Below are 22,000 nucleotides of genomic sequence, written 5' to 3' on the forward strand. Positions count from 1 at the left end.
TGAGTACACGGACAGTGACACTACGCTGCTTGGACAGGGGTGTATATACAGCCAGTGAGTACTGCCAGCTGGGAAAGGGCTGAACAACATGCTAGTGAGTACAGTTGGCTGCCGCCAAATAATCCAACTCATTTGTGTCTGACTCCTGTTTGGTTTACTTGTAAGTAGAATGGACACAGCAATTCATTCTAGAAACCGCGATAAAGGTCAAAGAGCAGATCAATTTTTCTCAGTTTATTCTGTTTTATGGCATAGCTTTGATTAGTACAATCAAAATATCATGTAAATGTAAGCTTTGTTTACATTTGGTCGCATTACACTGTATTCTTCGATTAATCTAGTGGGAAATGGCAGATTTTACATGTGAACTGGCCTTTAGTTGAGAAAATATCAGTTTTCACAATTTAAGCAGAATTTCACATGTATAAAAATATTATGCGAGTCTGAAAACGTGTTTCAATAGCTCTGACTATTTGAAGCCTAACAACGAATGCAGAATAAATAGAATATCACAAAAAATAGAATATGCGAATGCGTGCACAATTGTACTTTCACCCGGGAGAATGTCCTTGACCACACTCCGGTGAACCTTTTATACTTACAAATAAAAGAGTAACCCACTACTATCAGTGCAATAGCGCTTAAGTTAAATAATCATTTGTAAGTCCTACACTGTAGGCAAAAAAGGGTTTTACATGTCTCCCTACAAACACGTCTCCCTATAAACACAATGAATACTGTTACTCAGTTGACGGCCTTCATTGTTTGCAGGCAGCATCACCCCATTGGAAGTCCTCTGCCTTCTAGTGCTTTAAAAAGCTGTACAGCTTGACCAATCCAGTTAAGTACCATATTTTGGTGAAGTCATTCTCAAGTCTTAAACGTCTGTTTCCACATAGGACGATTGCTGATCCCCCAGAGGATTTGTTTTTTTTCCAGAATAGATGCGCGTTTGGCTAGTTTTACAGATATCCTGCAGTAACACGGAGTAATCTTCCTTCCATTGTCTGAATTTCTCTGAGGTCAAGTGTGGACTTTCCAAGAGCTGGTTTATTATCGCCATGTCTGCTTCTTTGGACTAGTTAATGGAAAGGAAGGAAGGCAAAACATCAGCCATAATTATTATGATTACTAGTCACGATAAAAGTAATTTACTGCCAGGCTCCCAAGTCCTGTATGTTCCCCTTCATATATTCAGTAAACGTTTGGTATGTGGATTTTCTTACATCCAAATAAAACTTGGACACATACTTCCAGTCAGAAAAACACTGCTTGACCATCGCCCTCTGCTTCCTGCCACTCAGCCAATACTGGGTCCAATTTGGCAAATTTCCTTGGATCCCGTGGGCTCTTACCTTGTGGAAGTCCAAGTAGACTACCTCAAATACATTGCCCTCACCTACACACCTGGTCACCTCTTTGAAAAATTCAATCCATTTGGTTAGACATGGGCCGGTATTCTCCAGTACCCAGCGGGGCGGGCCATACTGGCGCCAAAGAGCGGCGTGAACCACTCCGGTGTCGGGCCGCCTGGAAGATGCAGAATCCTCTGCACCTTCGGGGGCTAGGTTGGCGCTGGAGTGGTTGGCAACGCACCAACCGGTGCCGAAGGGCCTCTGCAAACCGGCGTGTGCGCAGGAGCACCAGCGTGTTCCCAGAACCGCTGGCGTAATCCCTGTGCATGCGCAGTGGGTTTCTTCTCCGCGCCGGCCATGGCGGAGATTTACAGAGGCCGGCGTGGAGGGAAAGAGTGCCCTGATGGCACAGGCCCTCCCCCAGATCGGTGGGCCCCGATCGCGGGCCAGGCCACCGTGGGGACCCCCACCGCGCTGGATCCCCCCGCGCCCCCGACGCTCCCCCGAGGACTCCGCAAGCCGCTCTCAGAGCCAGGTCCTGCCGATACGAACCTGGTCTAATCCACGCAAGCAGGGCTGGCTGAAAACGGGCGGCCACTCGGCCCATCGGGGGGGCTACTGCTGGCGTGGCGCGATCCACGCCCCCGCCAGAAAAACGGCGCTGGAGGATTCGGCAGCCGCCAGAGCTGCGGGGCGGGATTCACGCCGCCCCCCGGCAATTCTCCGACCCGGCCAAATGCAGATGAAGTCTATCTCTCAGAATTGCTTCCTATAGCTTCCCCACCACTGAGGTTAGACTGACTGGTCTGTAGTTTCCTGGTTTATCCCTTCCTCCCTTCCTGAATAATGGTATTACATTGGCTATCCTCCAGTCCTCCAGCAACTCTCCTGTGGGCAGAGAGCAATTGAAAAGTATTGCCAGGGTCCCTGCTATTTCCTCCCTTACCTCACTCAGCTGCCTGGGATACATTTCATCTGGCCCTGGAAATGTATCTACTTTTAAGCCTTCCAGATCACCAGAACCTCCTCTCTGTCTATGTTCATTCCTTTAATTTTATTACAGTCCTTTTCCCTGATTTCTATACCCACACTGCCCCTCTCACAAGTGAACACTGATACTCATTTGGAACCATATCTATGTCCACTGGCTCCACACACAGACTACCACTGTGGTCCTTAATGGGCCCTACTCTTTCCCTAGTTCCCCCTTTACCCTTAACATACCAATTTAGGATTTTTCTTTATTTTACCTGCCAGTATCCTTTTATGTCTACCTTTTGCTCTCCTAATTTGCTTTTCAAGTTCCCTCTTGCACATTATATATGCCTCTCGGGCTTCTGCTGGTTTGAGCCCTCGATATCTGCCATAAGCCTCCCTTTTTCTCCTTATTCAATGCTGTATATCATTCGATATCCAGGGCTCACTGGATTTGCTGGCCCCACCCTATTTCTTGATTGGAACATGTTGGCCCTGCACTCTCCCCATTTCCTTCTTGAATGTGTCCCACTGTTCTGTCACAGATTTACCCAAAAGCCTCTGCTCCCCAATTCGATCCTGGCCCCGGCTCTGGGTCACTGTCTATGTGGAGTTTGCACATTCTCCCCGCGTCTGCGTGTGTCTCACCCCCACAACCGAAAGATGTGCAGGGTAGGGGGATTGGCCACGCTAAATTTCCCCTTAATTGGAAACAAAATGAATTGGGTACTTTAAATTTTAAAAAAAATGCTCCCAGTCCACTCTGGCCAAATCATATCTGGTATAATTAAAATCGGCCTTCCCTCAATTTAGAATTTTGATCCCAGTCCCATTGTTGTCCTTTTCCATAACAACCTTGAACCTAACGGAGTTATGATTAGTGTCTGCAAAATGCTCCCCCCATTGATACTTCAACCACTTGCCCAGCTTTATTACGGTAAATTAAGTCCAGGACCTCCCCCTCTCTTGTAGGACCATCTAAGTACTGGCTTAAAAAGTTCTCCTCGATGCATTTTAAGAATTCCACTCCCTATAAACCTTTCACACTATGGCTACACCAGTTAATGCTGGCGAAGTTGAAACCTACAACTATCACTACAAAATTACTTTTACACTTCTCTGAAATTTGCCTACACAGGGTAGCACAGTGGCACAGTGGTTAGCACTGCTGCCTCACAGCTCCAGGGACCTGGGTTCAATTCTGCCTTGGGTGACTGTGTGGAGTTTGCACTTTCTCCCCGTGTCTGCGTGGGTTTCCACCGGATGCTCCGGTTTCAGCCCACAGACCAAAGATCTGCGGGTTAGGTGGATCGGCTATGCTAGTATTATGGTGAAGTTACTAATATCTCAAACAACAGGGGCAGGATTCTCCGACCCCCCGCCGGGTCGTAGAATCGCCAGGATGCGGCGTGAATCCCACCCCCGCCGGCTGCCGAATTCTCCGGCGCCTGGGATTTGGCGGGGGTGGGAATCGCACCGCGCTGGTCGGGGACCGTTGGCAGCTCTGGCCTTCGATGGGCCGAGTGGCCGCCCGTTTTCGGCCGGTCCCGCCGGCGTATGCTGCGACAGATACTTACCGGCGGGACCTGGCTCCGCGGGCGGCCTCCGAGGTCCTCGGGGGGGCGCGGGGGGGGTTCTGGCCAGGGGGGTGCCCCCATGGTGGCCTGGCCCACGATCGGAGCCCACCGATCCGCGGGCAACCTGTGCCGTTGGGGCACTTTATTCCTCCGCGCCAGCAGGTGTAACAGTCCGCGATGGCCGGCGCGGAGATGACCCCCCCCCCCCCCCCCTGCGCTGGGATGACGTCAGCCCATGCTGGCGGTCCCGCGCATGCGCCAACTTGCGGCGGTCGGTAGAGGCCCTTCGGCGCCGGTTGGCGTGGCGCCAAGCCACTTCCGCTATGGCCGCCGTAGCGCGGCGCAAACCACTCAGGCACCGGCCTGGCCCCTGAAGGTGCGGAGGATTCCGCACCATTGGGGCGGCCCGACACCGGAGTGGTTCATGCCACTCCTTCGTGCCAGAGTTGCCCGTCCCACCGGTTTCCGAAGAATCCCGCCCTAGGGATTTCCAAAGTTCCGAGATATGTCAGCCACTAATTTTAACATTGTTTTTAATAGACACTGCTAAATTCTGGGCAGTTTTATCTTGAAGTTTACTTTGGAGTTTTCAAGGTGGACGTAGATTTTCTTGCAGAACAAAATAATGTTTTACCGATTATGTCTCATTGTTCCATTTTTCAACAACCCAGCAATTTAGCAAACTATGCTTATCGAAACAATTATGCTTTATTAACAGATACAGGAAGAAATATTGACAGATTTTATTAACAGATACAGGGCGGTGTGGTGACTCAGTGGTTAGCACTGCTAACTCACAGCGCCAGGACCCCGGTTCAATTCCGGCCTTGGGTCACTGTCTGTGTGGAGTTTGCACTTTCTCCCCGTGTCTCTGTGGGTTTCCTCCGGGTGCTCCGGTTTCCTCCCACAGTCCAAAGGTGTGGGTTAGGTGGATTAGCCATGCTAAATTGCCCCTTAGTGTCCAGGCTTGTGCAGGTTAGGTTACGGGAATAGGGCAGGGAAGTGAACATGGATAGGGTATCCTTCTGGCGGGTCAGTGCAGGCTTGATGGGCCGAATGGCCTATTTTTACACTGTAGAGATTCTATGATTCTCTGAAAGCTGATATATACATACCTTCAAAGTACTGTTCAAAACTCTGAATTTGTGCAATTTTTCATTGACGATAGGATTATTACTGCGCTTTATAAAGGATCTCCTGTAATCCTTTCTTGATGAAGGCCGTCGCTTGCCAAGAGGGGAAAGACTGGCTTTCTCTAAGGATTTGTACAACTGTTCCATTTCATCCGAATTTTGTGGTTGATCTGAAAGACAAACAGCAAAATAAATGTCAAATGTACTCCTCACCTGCACTAATGCACATTTAAATTGATACAGACTGTTCATTAAGCGAGTTGACAATTTAGAATACTCATCACCATAATCAAACAAATTAATTGAATGCAATTGAAATTATCTTAAATGTTCACTAGATGGCACAACAAATTAAAGAGAATATTTGCCCGTGGTTGAATTTTTCCCTCAGTAAAAGGGATCATTAGCATCTCATTCATTTCTGGAGACCAATGAAGGTTCTTAGTGAAATCATAGAATCATATAGCACCGAAGGAGGCCATCTGAACCTACATGGTGTTGTGATATGCATCACTGTATATACACAAGGGGTTAATGTAAATACACTACAACTAAGTAACCACTAGAGGGAAACCAGAGATGTATATATACATAGACAAACAGGAAGTCAGGAGACTCTTCACAGGAACGGCAGCTGGTGAGCAGGACACAGACAGGCAGCTCAGATGTAACATAGTATAAGTGCTGGAGAGAGAACAAACTCATTGAAATAAAGCATCTACTTCAACTGTAAGACTATGAGCTTTATTCAGACACAAGGAATAATGCACATGCTTGTGTAGCTTCTTTGAAAGAGCTCCTGGCTCCTTCCCAACAACCCTCAAAATGTTTCCTTTTCAAGTATCAATCCAGTTCCCCTTTAAAGGTAACTACTAAATCTTTGTTCACCAGCCTTTTGAATTTCCAGATCTGTTTGGCATTCCCAGCTATACACCCAATGAATGGGAATTCACCACACAAAGCATGCCACTGAGTGCAGCTCCAACAAAACTCAAGAAGCTCGACGCCATCCAGGATAAAGCAGCCCGCTTGATTGGCAGCCCTTTCACAAACATTCATTCCCTCCACACCGATGAACAATAGCAGCAGAATATGCCATCTGCAAGATGCACTGCAGGAACTCACCGAAGTTTCTTCAACGGCACCTTCCAAATCCACAACCAATACCAGTTAGAAGGGCAAGGGCAGCAGACACATGGGACCAGCACCACCTGGAAATTCCCCTTCAAGCCATTCCGCTGATGGCCGAGATGCTCACAGGCACCTGAATGAAATGAAATGAAAATCGCTTATTGTCACGAGTAGGCTTCAATGAAGTTACTGTGAAAAGCCCCTAGTCGCCATATTCCGGCGCCTGTCCAGGGAGGCTGATACGGGAATTGAACCGTGCTGCTGGCCTGCTTGGTCTGCTTTAAAAGCCAGCGATTTAGCCCAGTGAGCTAAATCAGCCCCTACCTTGGCGGTAGAACTTCAAAAAATACGGCAGGCTGTCTCTGAGGACCTCAACAGGGGCCCTGGCCTCCATTTGTGTGGCCTTGGCGAAAATGGTAAAGGCGCAAGGCGTGGTATACAGGGCGTGGAGACTCACCTCTCCCCCACCCACCACCCTGGGCAGAGTTACAGATCACCTCCCTGGAAGGGAAGATGGCACAGGTGGCTGGGATAATAAGGCACTGAGGGCCAAGGTGGATGATCTGGAGAATCATCTCAGAACATAGAACTTGAGAAACATGGGGCTGCTGGAGGATCTGGAGGGCCTGAGTCCTACAGATTACATGTCACAGATGTTTGGAAAGATGGTGGGGGAGGGTGGAATAACATTCCCACACAAGCTGGAGCGGACCTAACGCTCACTCCGGCAAAAGCCCCATTGTGGTGAAGCACTGCAGACGATCACTGTGCGGTTCCCTAGCTATAGGGGAAGAAGCGAGTCCTGCGGTGGGCGAAGGATCATCGGGACTATAATTGGGAGGGCCATTCCATTAGGCTCTAACAGGATGTGGGTGCAGAACTGGCAAAGAAGGGTGGGCCATTCAATAAGGCCAAGACCGTGTTTTACAGGAACATTGCTTATTACAATGTTCGATTTAGTGTGGTGTACCCTGCACACTTCCGATTGACTTACGACTCGAAAGACTACTATTTTGATGCATTGAGGCAATTTGATGCAGATGCGTTTGTGAAAAACCAATGACAGGGGTCGGGCTAACCGTAAATTGTATTATTGTGTGCTCTCTGTTTGGGGAGATGCCATGTGATTTGGGGGATTTGTTGGGGGGTTTTCTGGGCATTTCTGAGTTTGTATTTGTACTTTTCCTGTCTGTTTATGGAATTGATATTTTTTCCATTGACTATTAAAGTTGGATATGGGGGAGACTTGTTGGTGTTATCGTTATTTTTTACTCTGAGCGGGGGCCGCCCTGCTCGCTGTAGAGTTAGCTAATGCGAGCAGAGTGCTGGGGGTAACTGCAGCTCATTATATTCGGGGAGTGTTTAATGATGATCTTGGGATCTAAGCTTTCACACGGTTTGGGATTAGGAGTTCGGGATAGGGGGTGTGGAGTGTGGGGGCCTTTGATCATTTTGTTGCTGTTGTCGTGGTGGGAGGCGAGCTGAGGGGGAGGGAGGGCAGAGGGTTAGTTATCTGAAGGTATCTCCGATGTTTTCTTTATTCTGTTCTGATGGGGGGTTTGGTGGCCGTCTTGAGTAGGCCCCGGTGTCAGCACTCTCGGGGAAGTTTCTGGGTTACCCCACATGGTGGGAAAGGCTGACTCTGGATTGGGGGGGTGGGGTGGGAGACTGCCCCCTGTCCAGCTGGTCACTTGGAATGTAAGGGGCTTGAATGGCCCAGTAAAAAAGATGCGCATCGTAACAGTTTAAATGCAGGTGTGATGTTTTTGCAGGAGACCCATTTACGAATCAAGGACCAGACAATACAGAAGGGCGGGGTGGGGCAGGTATTCCATTCGGACTTTGACAGTAGGGCCTTCTACCAAACCAGCCCCCCCCCCCCGCCCCCCACCGATTCTGATTAATAAAAGGGTATCATTTTTGATGTTTAAAAGATTGGCGGACCCAAACGGGAGGTGTGTGCTTGTTAGTGGTCCCCCGGTGGTCTTAGTTAATGTGTATGCACCAAATGTGGACGATACAGCTTGTGTCAACAAGTTGCTGGCTTTTATTCCCGACCTGGGCTCGCAAGAGTGAATTCGGGGGGCTGGAAGGGGCTGGGCTATTGGATCCTTGTCTGGATGGATCGAGACCCAAGTCTTTGATTCCAGATGGGTGGTTGGGGGGTGGGGGAGTGGGGGGTGCAGATCTTTTACATCTGAGTGAGAAGGAGTTTTCTTTTTTCTCTCATGTCCATCAGGTCTACTCTCAAACTTACTTTTTATGATGGTTGGGTCTCGAAGTGATACTTCGGGCGCGATTTTCCGACATTATCATGCCCTCACTCGAGCGAAATGGGGCCGGTGAATAGCAAACGAGGCCGAAGATGAGAACCGCGCCAGGCGCCAAGCAGATTGCGATGCAAGCGGCCCACTCCCATTGGCAAAATCGGCATTCCGCCTTTGCGTGGCGAGAAACCAATTATCACCACTCAAGCCCTATTTCCATACAATTAACGGGAGCCACTCTTAATCCAACGCCCTCCCATGATCCAGCTGGCTACCCCAACAAGTGGTCACGCTGGCACCCATTAGTACTCCTTTTTAAAAACGTGAAACTGGAGGAAGGGCTTCTATGGGGAGCCGAGGAGATGAGTAGCCATCTTTACTCACAGGCAAAGAGCCTGGGGGCGCTGGGCTTGCTACCCCAACGCTCAACAGGGGTGGGGGACCCCTCAGCTGCTGGGGGAGGGTGGTGGGGAGCACCCTGACTAGGTGTCCCTGTCCATCTACCCCACCGACCACCCCGAACCCCGAATGACTGCCAAGGCCTCTGGCCGCGCGGCTGAAGGCTGTTGTTAATAGGTAATTGGCAATCGTGATTAAGTGAGCACTTCACAACCCAAATGGATTCCTGTGGGTGGGTGTGCCATGTAACATGTGGGAATCATTGCCTGGCATCCCAATCAGACCGTGATGCCTGGACACTGTGGGAGGCAACACCACACATGCAGCAGCCAATATCCGAACACCCAGGGTCTGTGTCACATCTCTCCAGGTTGCTGGGACTGTGTCGACACTGTCAGTGGGTCACTGTTGAGGGCAGTTGGGTGACAACTTGCAGAGAGCTGAGCGCCAATGCTCCTCAATCTATGCCACACTCTGACACCTGCCTGTCTGCTGAGTGCTTGCTTACACCTATCACCTGTGTGCGGTGTGCCAGGGGACAGGGAGATGCCTGGAGAGATGGGCCAACGGTTCCAAGGTCAGTCTGCATTGTGGAAGAAAGTGAAAGAGGTGTCACACCGGTTGTGCTCAAGAATGTTTGATGTGTTATCCAATTCCCAACTCTCCTGATGGTGCCCCCCCCCCCCACCCCCCCACACCCCCCACCCCCCCCCCTCACAGCACCCCCTACCGAACCCGCCCTCTCCCCTCCCCCGGTGCCTTCAGTGATCCTCGATGTGCTTTGCCTTCCTAGCTCTACCAATACATCTAGGTGTCCCCCGGGATGCATATCTGAGGTGGAAACAGTTAGCTGCTTACCTCGACCCCTGGCCTTCGATGCCTCTGGCAAGAGTCCTTTGGAGGTTCTAGGACCGGAGGGCACTTTTCGCGAGCACATGCACAGCCGTTCCGCCCTGTCGCGTGTGCTGGCTGCAGACGTGGCCTCATCAGAGGGGTGGAACTCAGAGAAGGGGAAGGCCTGGGTTGGCACCCTGACGGTCGGTGCTCATAAGGCCCTTTGGTTCACCTTGGGACAGACTGGCAGCTGGTCTGAGCCCCAGCTGCCCCTGCATCATCTGACTCTGCCAGCCCTCGTGGCTCCCCGGAGCCTGCACCATCGTGTCGACACCCTCGGCAATGCTACTCAGTGATTTGGCCATGCTCTGCAGTACCTCGGCAATGCCCACCTATGACTGGGACAAGTTCCACTGCACCTCGGCCATTGCTATCTGAGGCCAGGACATGTGCACAGCACCTCATCAAAGTCAGCCTGGTACTGGTAATATCCTCCAGTGAGGTGGACATTCTACCGAGACCCTCAGCCATGGACATCACCGACTGCACGACGCCTTGGGCACCTTCGCTAATAGTGCCGATGATGTACACCAGGCTCTCTACTGCAGTTGCCACCTTAGCGGTGTTGGCCTCGTTGCTATGTATTGCCGTTGACATCTCCTACGCCCGTCACCACTGGGACTCCTCCAAGCAGTTATGGACCTGCTGGAGTGTCACTGACATCTTCTTCTGAATGTCCCGGCCGGTCCCTAACGTCTTCATCAGCTCTGGGTAACCCTGTACCAGAGGCTCAGCATCAGGCTGGGACCCAGTTGGGTCCTGGGATCCAGCAGACTTTCGACTGCTGTCTCGCCTGGGGGTTCCTGACTCCACATCAGCAGCTGTGTGGTGCTTACCAGATTGTGCCCCAGAATCCTGCCCATTAACGTTTTCCACCAAGGTCCGTACGTGCACTGATGGAGGGTGAGGATGACAGCTGTGACACCTCGATCGTGTCTTCCTTGGAGTTCCCTTCTGAGGTATTCTCCTGAGAGGCTGGAGAGGGTGCCGGCCGGGAAGGGCTGGCGTCATTGTCTGGAGAATGAGTGATTGTGGGAAGGATAGTCAGTCAGTAAGGCAATAACGACTCATGTTTGACAGGTGCTCTGGATGGGGCCTGGTGGTTCCTCACCTCTGCGGATTCCGCCAACCTCCGCGTGGGTGACTGCCCTGTCATCGGCCACCCCAGTCATCTCCTGGGCCCGCTCCTCGAAGGAGGTGAGGATTCTCGTGATGCCCGGTGTAGGTCGTTGACCTTTCTTCGTCACTGGAGGCCAGTTGTTCTAGTCACACTGCGAGTTGACCAGGGTTGGCTGAGAAAGTGCTGTTTAAGTGCTGCTCGACCTTGTTAGCACGGTCCTGGCGAATCAGCCTTCATTTGCTGCTTCATTCACTGTGCCGAGCGCGAGGAAGCTCATAGCAGTTCCAGCTCGCTACCACACTTAGAAAGCTTTCCGGAGAATCGTTCCCTTCATAATAATATTTATTAACACGGTAATGAAGTTACTGTGAAAAGCCCATAGTTGCCACATTCCGGCGCCTGTTTGGGTACACAAAGGGAGAATTCAGAATGTCCAAATTATCTAACAGCACGTCTTTCGGGACTTGTGGGAGGAAAAAGCACCCGGAGGAAACCCACGCAGACACTGGGAGAACGTGAAGTCTCCGCACAGACTGTGACCTGGAATCGAACCTGGGACCCTGGCGCTGTGAAGCAACAGTGCTAACCACTGTGCTCTTAGTCGTTTTGGGGGAAAATTCACCAATATATTTTAAATTATGTAAGAATGGGATAGGGTAGATCGAAGCAGACAGTTTTCAGTAGTTGGATTAAGAATGGAGAAAGCCATAAAGACTAAATTTAAGAGATTTAGAATAGTGAGCAAGAAAAATGTCTTTGTATAGAGAATTTAGGGACGCCAGAATTCACTTTAAGCACTCATGGTTGAGACAGAAGCAATAACCTGACTATTAATTTCCCCCACAAGACAGGCAGGAGGGGAGTTAGGGTGAAACTATCAAATATTCAAAATGGGACCCGAACCTGGTGGGACACATTATTAGTATTGAAAATTTGATTTCCATAGTGCAATTGTGAGCTCGATATGAAATGTGTTGCTACAGAGTGGGTTTATTGGAGGTGGGAAGCCAACAGTGAAAGTTGGGTGGGTGCTGCCAGCTCCACATTAAATCTTTTTGGCACCCCTTGTTGGGCAGGAGATGCAGGAGTGCTTCTCTTCAAACCCCTCAAAGGAGCCTTCAGCCTCCCATGTGCCCATTGTAGACGTTCTCTCAGTAGTTTTCATCACCAGTCTGCATTCTACTCCCTCCACATCAGTGTGCACATTAAGCAAGAGGTGTGTGTTACTGAGGGAGATGAGCGATTGCAGAGTTTATCACAAGAGCCCAGGGGAGGGCGGTATAAGACAGCAAACTGGAACTTGGAACTTTTGTGGCATCGGAACTTAAACAGCAGCAAATCAAACACCAGACACACGGTGACAAAATTAATGTGTATCAATGTGATCTGCATTACTCAACCACTCACCATAATACAGCAAAGACTGTTCAGATCACCGTGTCTGCAGATTCTCTCATAGAGCTATTCAATTTGTCCCATTCCCCTGTCCATTCCCCATAAATACTTCCCCTCCTAGTGTTTATCTAATTCCCTTTTGGAGATTATTTTCACAAAGGAAGCGTTCCATCACCCTTTTTGACAACACAACCCTGATTCAAACTACTTGCTCGTGTCAAGCTGTGTGTGTTGGATGGTTTAACCTGACTTGTTGAGTCTACTCTCCGGGCAAAGCTTTTCAGATGGTGCTGTTTCATTGCAACCAAGGAACCTGTTGGGGAATGTACCCCGTCGATGTTGGCTGCCCCTCACTAAGGACAAAGTCCCGCCTCAGAATTGCTGTCAACCAATCTGAACCAGCCACTTCCACCCATTCCATAAGATGTCGGAGCAAAAGTAGGCTATTCAGCCCATCGAGTCTGCTCTGCCATTCAATGAGATCATGACTGTCTCATATAATCCTCAACCCCACTTTCCCATCTTATCCCCATAACCCTTGATTCCCTTACTGATTAAAATTGTGTCTGTCTCACCCTCGAACATAATGTTTTTTTTAATAAACATTTTATTGAGGTATTTTTTTGGCGTTGTAACAGCAGCAATATAAACAATGCACATAAACATATAAACATAGTGCAAATACCACCTCCCTCTCCCACAGGTCCCACCATTAATTAACCCACTAATCTACTCATTCCCCCCCGCCAATACAAACTTCTCCTCCAGCGCCCTCATACTCAGAGAGCTCCCCTCTATAAACAAGTCCCCCATCCTCTCAATCCCCGCTCTCCGCCATATTTGGAACCCGCCGTCCATCCTCCCCGGGGCAAACAGGTGATTAACGCAGATTGGGGACCATACCGATGGTCCCACTGTTCCCACATGTCTCCTCCATTGCCCCCAGACTCTCAAGGCCGCCACCACCACGGGGCTGGTGGAGTACCACGCCGGCGGGAACGACAGCTGCGCAGTTACCAGTGCCCCCAAACCTCTGCCCTTGCAAGAAGCCGCCTTCATCCGCACCATGCCGATCCCCTCCCCCGCCCACTTCCTAATCATGGCTATGTTAGTCGCCCAGTAATAATTGCTAAAATTCGGCAGTGCCAGCCCTCCCGCTCCCTCTCCAGCATCGCTCCAGCATTACCCTCCTCACTCACGGGGACTTGTTCCCCCCATACAAAGCCTGTCATAACTTTATTGACCCGCTTAAAAAAGGACCACGGAATGAAGTTGGGAAGGCATTGAAATACAAACAGGAATCTCGGGAGGACCGTCATTTTCATCGTTTGGACTCCACCAGCTAGAGAAAACGGGAGCGCATCATATCTCCGGAAATCATCTTTCATCTGCTCCACCAACTGGGCCAAGTTCAATTTATGTAGCCGGTCCCAATCCCGCGCCACTTAGATACCTAGGTACCTGAAACTGTCCCCTACCAATCTAAATGGCAGTTCCCCCAGTCGCCTCTCCTGACCCCTCGCCTGGACCGCAAACATCTCGCTCTTCCCTATATTAGCCTCGAACATAATTAACGACCCAATCTCTAAAGCTCTTTGCGGTAAGGAATTCCACAGATTCATTACCCTCTGAGAAGATATTTCTCCTCATCTCTGTCTCAAATGGGTGACCCTGTATTCTTTGATTATGCCCTCTGGTCCTAGACTCCCAGCATCTTTCCTGTCAAGCCCCCTGAGAATCCTATATGTCTCAATAAGGTTACCTCTCATTCTTCTAAACTCCAATGAATACAGGCCCAATAAGGCAGAACAGCGGCACAGTGGTTAGCACTGCTGCCTCACAGCACCAGGGACCCCAGTTCAATTCCGGCCACAGGTGACTCACTGTGTGGAGTTTGCACTTTCTCCCCGTGGGTTTCCTCTGGGTGCTGCGGTTTCCTCCCACAGTCCTAAGGCGTGCAGGTTATGTGGGTTGGCTATGCTAAATTGCCCCTTAATGTCCAAAAAAGATGTGTAGGTTAGGGATAAGGGGTTATTACATAGGAATTAGGAACAGCAGTAGGTAATTCAGCCCTTCTAGCCTGCTCCGCCATTCAATCAGATTATGGCTGATCTCTTCCTGGTCTCAAATCCACCTCCCTACCTGTTCCCTATATTCCTGTAAGGCAGGCATAGGGCAGGGGAGTGAGCTTGCCTGGAGTACTCTTTCAGAGGCTCGGTGCAGACTCAATAAGTCGAATGGCCTCCTTCTGCATTGTAGCGATTCTATGATTCTCTCCTCATAAGAAAATCCCTCCATACCTGGGATCAACCTAGTAAACCTTCTCTGGACTGCCTCCAATGCTAGTATGTCTCTCCTTAGATAAGGAGATGAAAACTATTCATTGTATTTAGATGTTTCTATTTTAGAAACCAGCAAAGAATGACTAAAATAATGAGGGAGAAATTAGAGTATGGGACAAAACTAGCGAGAAAGATAAAAACAGATTGCAAGAGTTTCTACAAGTGTTTAAATAGGAAAAGAGTAACTAAAGTGAGAGTTGGTCCCTAGAAGGTGAGACTGGGGAATTAGTAATGGGAAACAGTAAACGGTGAAGTATTGAGCACCTATGTGTCTCTTCACTGTAGAAGACACAAAACATCCCCAAGAACACTGGAAAACCAAGAGGTAAAAGGGAGGGAGGAACTTAAAACAATCACGATCAATAGGGAGAATATACTATTAAAACTATTTGTAAAAAAGGATGATAAGGCCTCTGGACCAAATGACCTGCATCCTAGGGTCTTAATGATGTGACTACAGAGACAATGGACTGGATTCTCCGTTTGTGTTGAACTCCCGCTGGAATTGAATCACTTCTGGTTTGTGCTGGTGCTGGGAACTTCTCCCAGAAGCGATTCACTCTCCCCAACCATGCAAATTTATGCATGGTGTGGATTCCCATCGTGAATCCTGTTGTTGGGCTGCCATTTTGAGCGAACGGCCCGATAGCGAGGTCTGGTGGCTGCCCCCTATCCAATAAACAGAATATCCACCCCCATCAGTCACCCCTGACTGAAAGCTAATGTGTAGACCAGGCAGAAACAGTGAAAGAATTACTGATTTCTCACTTATCTGTCCCTTACACCTGCTGCCTCAGACAAAGGTCTAGAAAGCAGCAGCTGTGACTCCAGAGAAATCCATAACCACATCATATGGCTTTAAAGTCCCTCGGACCCTTTGATCTGGAAGGCTTCTATTCACTTCAAAGAGAAATAGCTTTTTGTAAGCTTTAATTGACAATTTCCACTCGCCAGATGCCTGGTAAGTTTATTTTCATTTCACTTCAAACTTGAATGCCTCTGAAGTAGCCTGGTGTGAACGTAACCATAATGTTTCTGAAACATCTAGCTATGATTGACAGCTCCTGACCATATCAAAAGCAGTTAAGCTCTTTCTGCTGAGAAAAAGAGGAATTGAAAACACTTAACTCCTAGAAGTTGATAAACATTGCGGTTAGGTGCAAAACTGAACCTAAAATGCTGGAATTCATCATCGGATTGGATTAGATTTGTTTATTGTCATGTGTACTGAGGTACAGCGAAAAGTATTTTTCTGTGAGCAGCTCAACAGATCATTAAGTACATGGGAAGAAAAGGGATTAAAAGAAAATACATAATAGAGCAACACAGCTATACAATATAACTACATAAGCACCGGCATCGGATGAAACATACAGGGTGTAGTGTTAATGAGGTCAGTCCATAAGAAGGTCATTTAGGAGTCTGGTAACAGCGGGGAAGAAGCTTTTGAGTCTGTTCGTGCGAGTTCTCAGATTTCTGTATCTCCTGCCCGATGGAAGAAATTGGAAGAGTGAGTAAGCTGGGTGGGAGGGGTCTCTGATTATGCTGCCTGCTTTCCCCCGGCAGCGGGAGGTGTAGATGAAGTCAATGGATGGGAGGCAGGTTTGTATGATGGACTGGGCGGTGTTCACGACTCTCTGAAGTTTCTTGCGGTCCTGGGCCGAGCAGTTGCCATATTAGGCTGTGATGCAGCCCGATAGGATGCTTTCTATGGTGCATCTGTAAAAGTTGGTAAGGGTTAATGTGGGCATGCCGAATTTCCATAGTTTCCTGAGGAAGTATAGGCACTGTTGTGCTTTCTTGGTGGTAGCATCGGCGTGGGTGGACCAGGACAGATTTTTGGAGATGTGCACCACTAGGAATTTGAAACTGCTAACCATCTCCACCTCGGCCCCGTTGATGCTGACAGGGGTGTGTACAGTACTTTGCTTCCTGAAGTCAATGACCAGCTCTTTAATTTTGCTGGCATCATTACAGATGTAGTAGTAGGACATTTAGAAAATCTCAGTACAATTAGGCAGAGTCAACATGGTATATATGAAAGGGAATATTGTGCCGGACAAACTTATTAGAATTCATTGAGGATGTAATAGGTGGATAAATGGGAACCAGTTGATATAATGCATTTGGATTTCAAAGGTGACTGCATAAGTTGAGAGCTCATGGTGTTGGGTGTTCTATATTAGCATGGAGAGAGGATTGGCTAACTACTAGGAAACCGTTGGAATAAATGGGTAATTATCTATTTGCAAAGTGGCTGCCACAGGAATCAGTATTGGAACCTCAACTGTTTACAATCTATATTAATTACTTTGATGAAAGGAGAGGGGGTGCTGAAGCCAAATTTGCTGATGAAACAAAGATAGGTGAGAAAGTAGGAAGACACAAAAGGCATAGTTTCCAATCGCTCATGATGACGAGGTCAGATGAATTGTGCTCTGAAAATAGTGTTCTTGGATGGCATGATAGTCTCTGTGCCTCTGAGAAGTGTTGGAGTTCAGGCAGAGCGGAGGGGTGGGGGGAACGTCAACCTACACGCACCCAATTAACTTGCTGCAAAACCCATTGAAAACTTGCTCACAGATTGGCAAGGGACAAAATTATATTTTCAAGTTAATAATGAGACAAGTCAATGGTCAGGGACACATTAGTGTATAGCTGCCTGGAGCACAGTGGAGGCTGGAGCCATTATTGATTGTGGGTGCTGATAAAAAGGATAATCCAATTGAGGTGCTCATGTATAAGTGGCACAAAGTTGTCATAGCTTGGGCAGAGTGGCTGGAGAACTTGAGGAATGAGCCTTTGATAGCTGTGTGGCTGCTAGTCCTCCTGGCTGCTCCATGCCTCCAGGCAATGGGAAACTCAGTCCAGAACGAGTTCCTGACTTCACCCCACATCCCCCACCTCTAATCAGGCACCAAATTGGCCTCCAGGTTAATTACGCCCATTTTCATTGAAAATTGTGTTGCCGTACTCATTCAGAAATGGTCCTGGCCAGACTGAAACTTCAGGCCAAAGAGACTGCATAGGGGTCATGAGATCATAAGAACTAGAAGCAGGAGTAGGCTATTCGGCTTTTCAGCCTGCTCCTCCATTCAATAAACTCATGCCTGATCCAACACCACTTTCTTGCTTGTCCCCCAGAACCCTCAACTCCATTGTCAATCAAAAATCTGTCCAATTCAACCTCGAATATGTTCAACAACTCAGACTCCACTGCTCTCTCATAAAGAGAACTCCAAAGATTATAGACGCTCTGAGAAAATACATTCCTCCTAATTTCTGTCTTAAATTGAAAGTCTCTTATTTTAAAACTGTGCCCTCAAGTTTTAGATTTCCCATAAGAGGAACAAGTCTCTCAGTATCTAACCCGGTCATGCCCCCCAGGAATCTGATATGCTTTTTAAAAATTTGCTCACAGGATGTGGGTTTCACTGGCTAGGCCAGCACTTTTATTGCCCATCCCTAATAGCCCTTGAGAAGGTGGTGGTGAGCCGCCATCTTGAAGTGCTACAGTCCCCCGGGGTGTAGGTAAATCCATGATGCTGTTAGGGAGGGCGTTCCAGGATTTGGACCCAGTGTCCATGAAGGAACATGTAGCTCTAGTTTTATTGAGATCCCCTCTAATTCTTCTAAACTCTAATGCTTTTAAGCTGAACCTGCTCAACGTTCCCTTCTAAGACAAGCCCGCTTCATCCCAGGAATGGGTGGTGAGGTAGCATAGTGGTTAGCACCGTTGCTTCACTGCCCCAGGGTCCCAGGTTCGATTCCTGGCTTGGGTCACTGTCTGCACGGAGTCTGCACGTTCTCCCGTGTCTGCGTGGGTTTCTTCTGGGTGCTCCGTTTCCTCCCACAATCCAAAGATGTAGCCAGACTTCCCTACTTGTATACTCCAACACTCAAGGCTAACATACCATACGGTTTCCTAATTACATGCTATATTTGCATGCTGACCATTATATTGCTAACATTTCCTGATACATGCACAAGAACACCCAGATCCCTCTGCACTGCAGCATTATGCAGCCTCTGTATTAAAAAATATTTGACCAGCTCTTGCCCACTCATTTAACCTATCTATATCCCTTTGGAGTCTCTAGGCTAGATTCTCTGTCCTGGATAGTAAGTGCTCCCACGACAGAGTCTTGCTACTGGTCTCTGTTGGTGCTGGGAATGGTGCCCAGGTGCGATTTCCTTTCCTTTACCATGCTAATTCATACATGGACAGCTCGCCGGATTCCATTACAATCCTGGTTCGGGCCGGCATTTCGAGCAGCTTGTCTGATACCGATGTCCGGCGGCGCCCCCCTCTTCCCCCACAATGTAAAGCCTTCTCCCTCTGCTGACAAGTGCGGGAATCATCTCCCCCATCCCCCACCACATGGGTGGCACAGTGGTTAGCACTGTTGCTTCACAGTGCCAGGGTCCCAGGTTTGATTCCCAGCTTGGGTCACTGTCTGTGCGGAGTCTGTATGTTCTCCTCGTGTCTGCGAGGGTTTCCTCCGGGTGCTCCCGTTTCCTCCCACAAGTTCTGAAAGATGTGCTGTTAGGTCATTTGGACATTCTAAATTCTCCCTCCGTGTACCCGAACAGGGGGCAGAATGTGGCGACTAGGGGCTTTTCGCAGTAACTTCAATGCAGAGTTAACGTAATAATAACCTTTTATTGTCACAAGTGTGAAGTTACTGTGAAAAGTCCCCGCCTATTCGGGTAAGCTGGTACGGGAATTGAATCCGCGCTGCTGGCCTTGTTCTGCATCACAAACCAGCTGTCTAGCCCACTGAGCTAAACCAGCCCCTAAGCCTACTTGAGACAATAAAGATTATTCTGTGTTTAAAGAAGCAGCTGTTACAAGTGTCAGAGGCTTCCTTGAAAACCAAGTACACGTCAAAGAACTTCAAATCCCTTGACAGCCTTTAAAATGCAAATCTTCTGTTCAATTTCACACAGCAATGAATTGCATTAGCCAGTGATTGACAGTTTTATTACTCCAGAGACAGTATTGAATCTTAAGTAGCCTGCTTTGATGCTAACCACAATGTTTATAAACACTCTTGCTATGATTGACAGTTCCTCACCACATCAAAAGCAGCTAAATGCTCTCTGGTGGAGGTCTCTGTTGGGGGGGGGGGGGTCTCTGTTGGAGGGGTTGGGCAAGGGGAAAGATTTGCATTGTGGGGGAGAAGGGGGCTTTCCAATGGACTTTGGGGGCACTTCAGTTACGCACGGATCCCCTTGATATCCGTGGCATCCACCGCGTCAGAGCCACCCTTGAGAAAACTTGCACCAAATCCCACCAGAGGATTTCCTGTTTTGGGGGTTGGTGCATAATGGGGAGTGGAGACTTGGGCTTCCAGCTCGTTAATTGGATGCAAATGGGTGCAAATCATTGATTTGCATCCACCCATCGGTGTGGGTGTGTAACTCGATGTCAGACTGGAGCATCTGAACAGGATTGACGCCAAGCGCAGGTCCAGTTTCTCGGCTGACGCTCTATTTTCCACCGGATTGGATAACCCGCTACCGGTGTCGGACAGTGGAGAATTCACCTCTCTGCATCCTCCTCACAATTCGCTTTCATACCTATCTTCAAATCTGATTACATTCATGTGCCCCTTCATCCAAGTCACTAAGTGGGTGCGCAAGCACTGGATGAGACACAGTCCGAGTGAATTTATTTGGGAATTTGAAGCAAATTGGGAATTTGGTGCACTAGGGAAGAGGTGATTTGTGCTCTCTAACTTTTTCCTCTTCAGAAACTGGTCTTGCCCTGTGTCAGGAGTAGAGGCCAGTTATTTGGTGAGCATTTTAGTTGCTGTGACGAAGCAGTGGGAATAGAAGGATAAAAAAGGACAAGCGTGACATCACAGGGCACTAGTAAGTGTTCAGTGTAAGGGGCAGTGTGGGAGAAACTAGCATCTAGAATAAGGGAAAGTTAGGGCCAGTTTCATCCCTTTTTGTAGACATCGTAACAGTTTGATACAACTGAGTAGCTCGCTAATCTATTTCAGATGGCATTTAAGAGTCAACCACATTTCTGTGGATCTGGAGTCAGTAGGCCAGAGAGAATAAGGAGGGCGAATTTCCTTCCCGATAGGACTTTAGAGAATCAGATGGGTTTTTGCCACAATCGACTATATTTTCACGGTTATCATTTGACTTTTAATTCTCGACTTTTTTAAAATTGAATTCAAATTCTACCAACTTCTCTACTGTCTTACCTATTCGCTAATGTTTGCATTCTACTTGAGTCAACCTTTATTTAAGTTTAAGACTGTAGTTTCAGACTCAAATTTCTCACATTCAAACTGAATGTGTAATTCTTCATATTATGAAGTCCCAAAGCAGAGTGTAAAATGACAGGGAGGATGATCAAGCCTGTTAAAGTTGGCACTGACAGAGAGCCTGAGCACAATGTGCAGTGCAAAGGTTTTCTTGCCACAGATTCTGGGTGGATCTGGGTGGCCAGCAGTACGATAATTGCTAATTCCATGTTGGATGTTAGGGATTATACTTTATAGACTATGATGAGTTATTGTATTATTGTTTGCTATGATGGACTGCCACCACTATTATTTATTGGTGCAGCTTCAGTAAGTTACCATTACTTACTGGTGGAATCAAAGGTCCTCCTACCTCTGGTTTCCCCTTTGTGAACTACTTCTTCACCCTTGGTTTTTCCTCCTCTGCACTCTTGGTTTCCCCTTCTCCCTTTCCTCGCTTTCCTTTTTTGCTTGCTGCCAATTGGCTTCCTGATTCTGGAATTTCGTGCACAACAATTATTGGCACAAAACCACAAGTAAAAATATTCAACCACAGGTGGCTTCACCCTTCTGAGTCAAAAGCTTGTAGAAGTCGAGTGTTTTGAGGTCATAGTCATATGATCAGATGCCATGTGATCAAACCTCCAAAATTCCTCCAATTGGCATTGGCAGTTGTGTCTGAACCCCTTAGCCCCGCCACTTACTCTTTGACTGCGCTTTCGATTACTTTGGAAGATATGATGAGCTAGAAGAAAAAAGCAAGTTCTCCGAGAACTAATCGACAGCAGACTCAAGACATGGGCCGAGGAACATACAGAAGGGGTGGGATTCTCCGACCCTCTGTGCCGAAATTGCGCTTGGCGCGGAGAATTACCCAAAATAGGCCCCCACGCCAGCAGGCGATTCTCTGGCAACCGGAGAATCACCGCCATTTGCACGATGGTTCTAATGTGGTTCCACCCAGTGGGAATTCGGATTCACGGCTGTTGTGGGCATTATGGTGGGGGAGGGGGGGGGGGGGGGGGGGGGGCGTGGGGATTGGACACCGGGTGGGGGGGGCCTCGATGACAGGCAGGCCTGCGATCGGGGGCCACCGATCGGCGGGCTATCGTGATCCGGGAGAGACCTATCTTCCTCCGCTGTGTGGCT

The 22,000-nt window shown here is 48.5% G+C and overlaps 1 protein-coding gene across 6 annotated transcripts in view; it reads right to left on the reverse strand.

Annotated features, from left to right (window-relative positions):
* Positions 1-213: 213 nt before the first annotated feature.
* ipcef1 (interaction protein for cytohesin exchange factors 1) overlaps positions 214-22,000 on the reverse strand; it is a 185,309-nt gene continuing 163,522 nt past the window's right edge. For all 6 annotated transcript variants that reach the window (XM_038808484.1, XM_038808457.1, XM_038808468.1 and 3 more), the window contains 2 exons: positions 5,023-5,210; positions 214-1,078 (listed from right to left, as the gene is read on the reverse strand). In XM_038808484.1, the coding sequence (XP_038664412.1) occupies positions 878-1,078; positions 5,023-5,210 (389 nt within the window). In that variant the 3' untranslated portion in view covers positions 214-877. The remainder of the gene's footprint in view (positions 1,079-5,022; positions 5,211-22,000) is intronic.

Source organism: Scyliorhinus canicula, chromosome 1 (assembly GCF_902713615.1).
Source record: "Scyliorhinus canicula chromosome 1, sScyCan1.1, whole genome shotgun sequence".
NCBI lineage: Eukaryota > Metazoa > Chordata > Chondrichthyes > Carcharhiniformes > Scyliorhinidae > Scyliorhinus > Scyliorhinus canicula.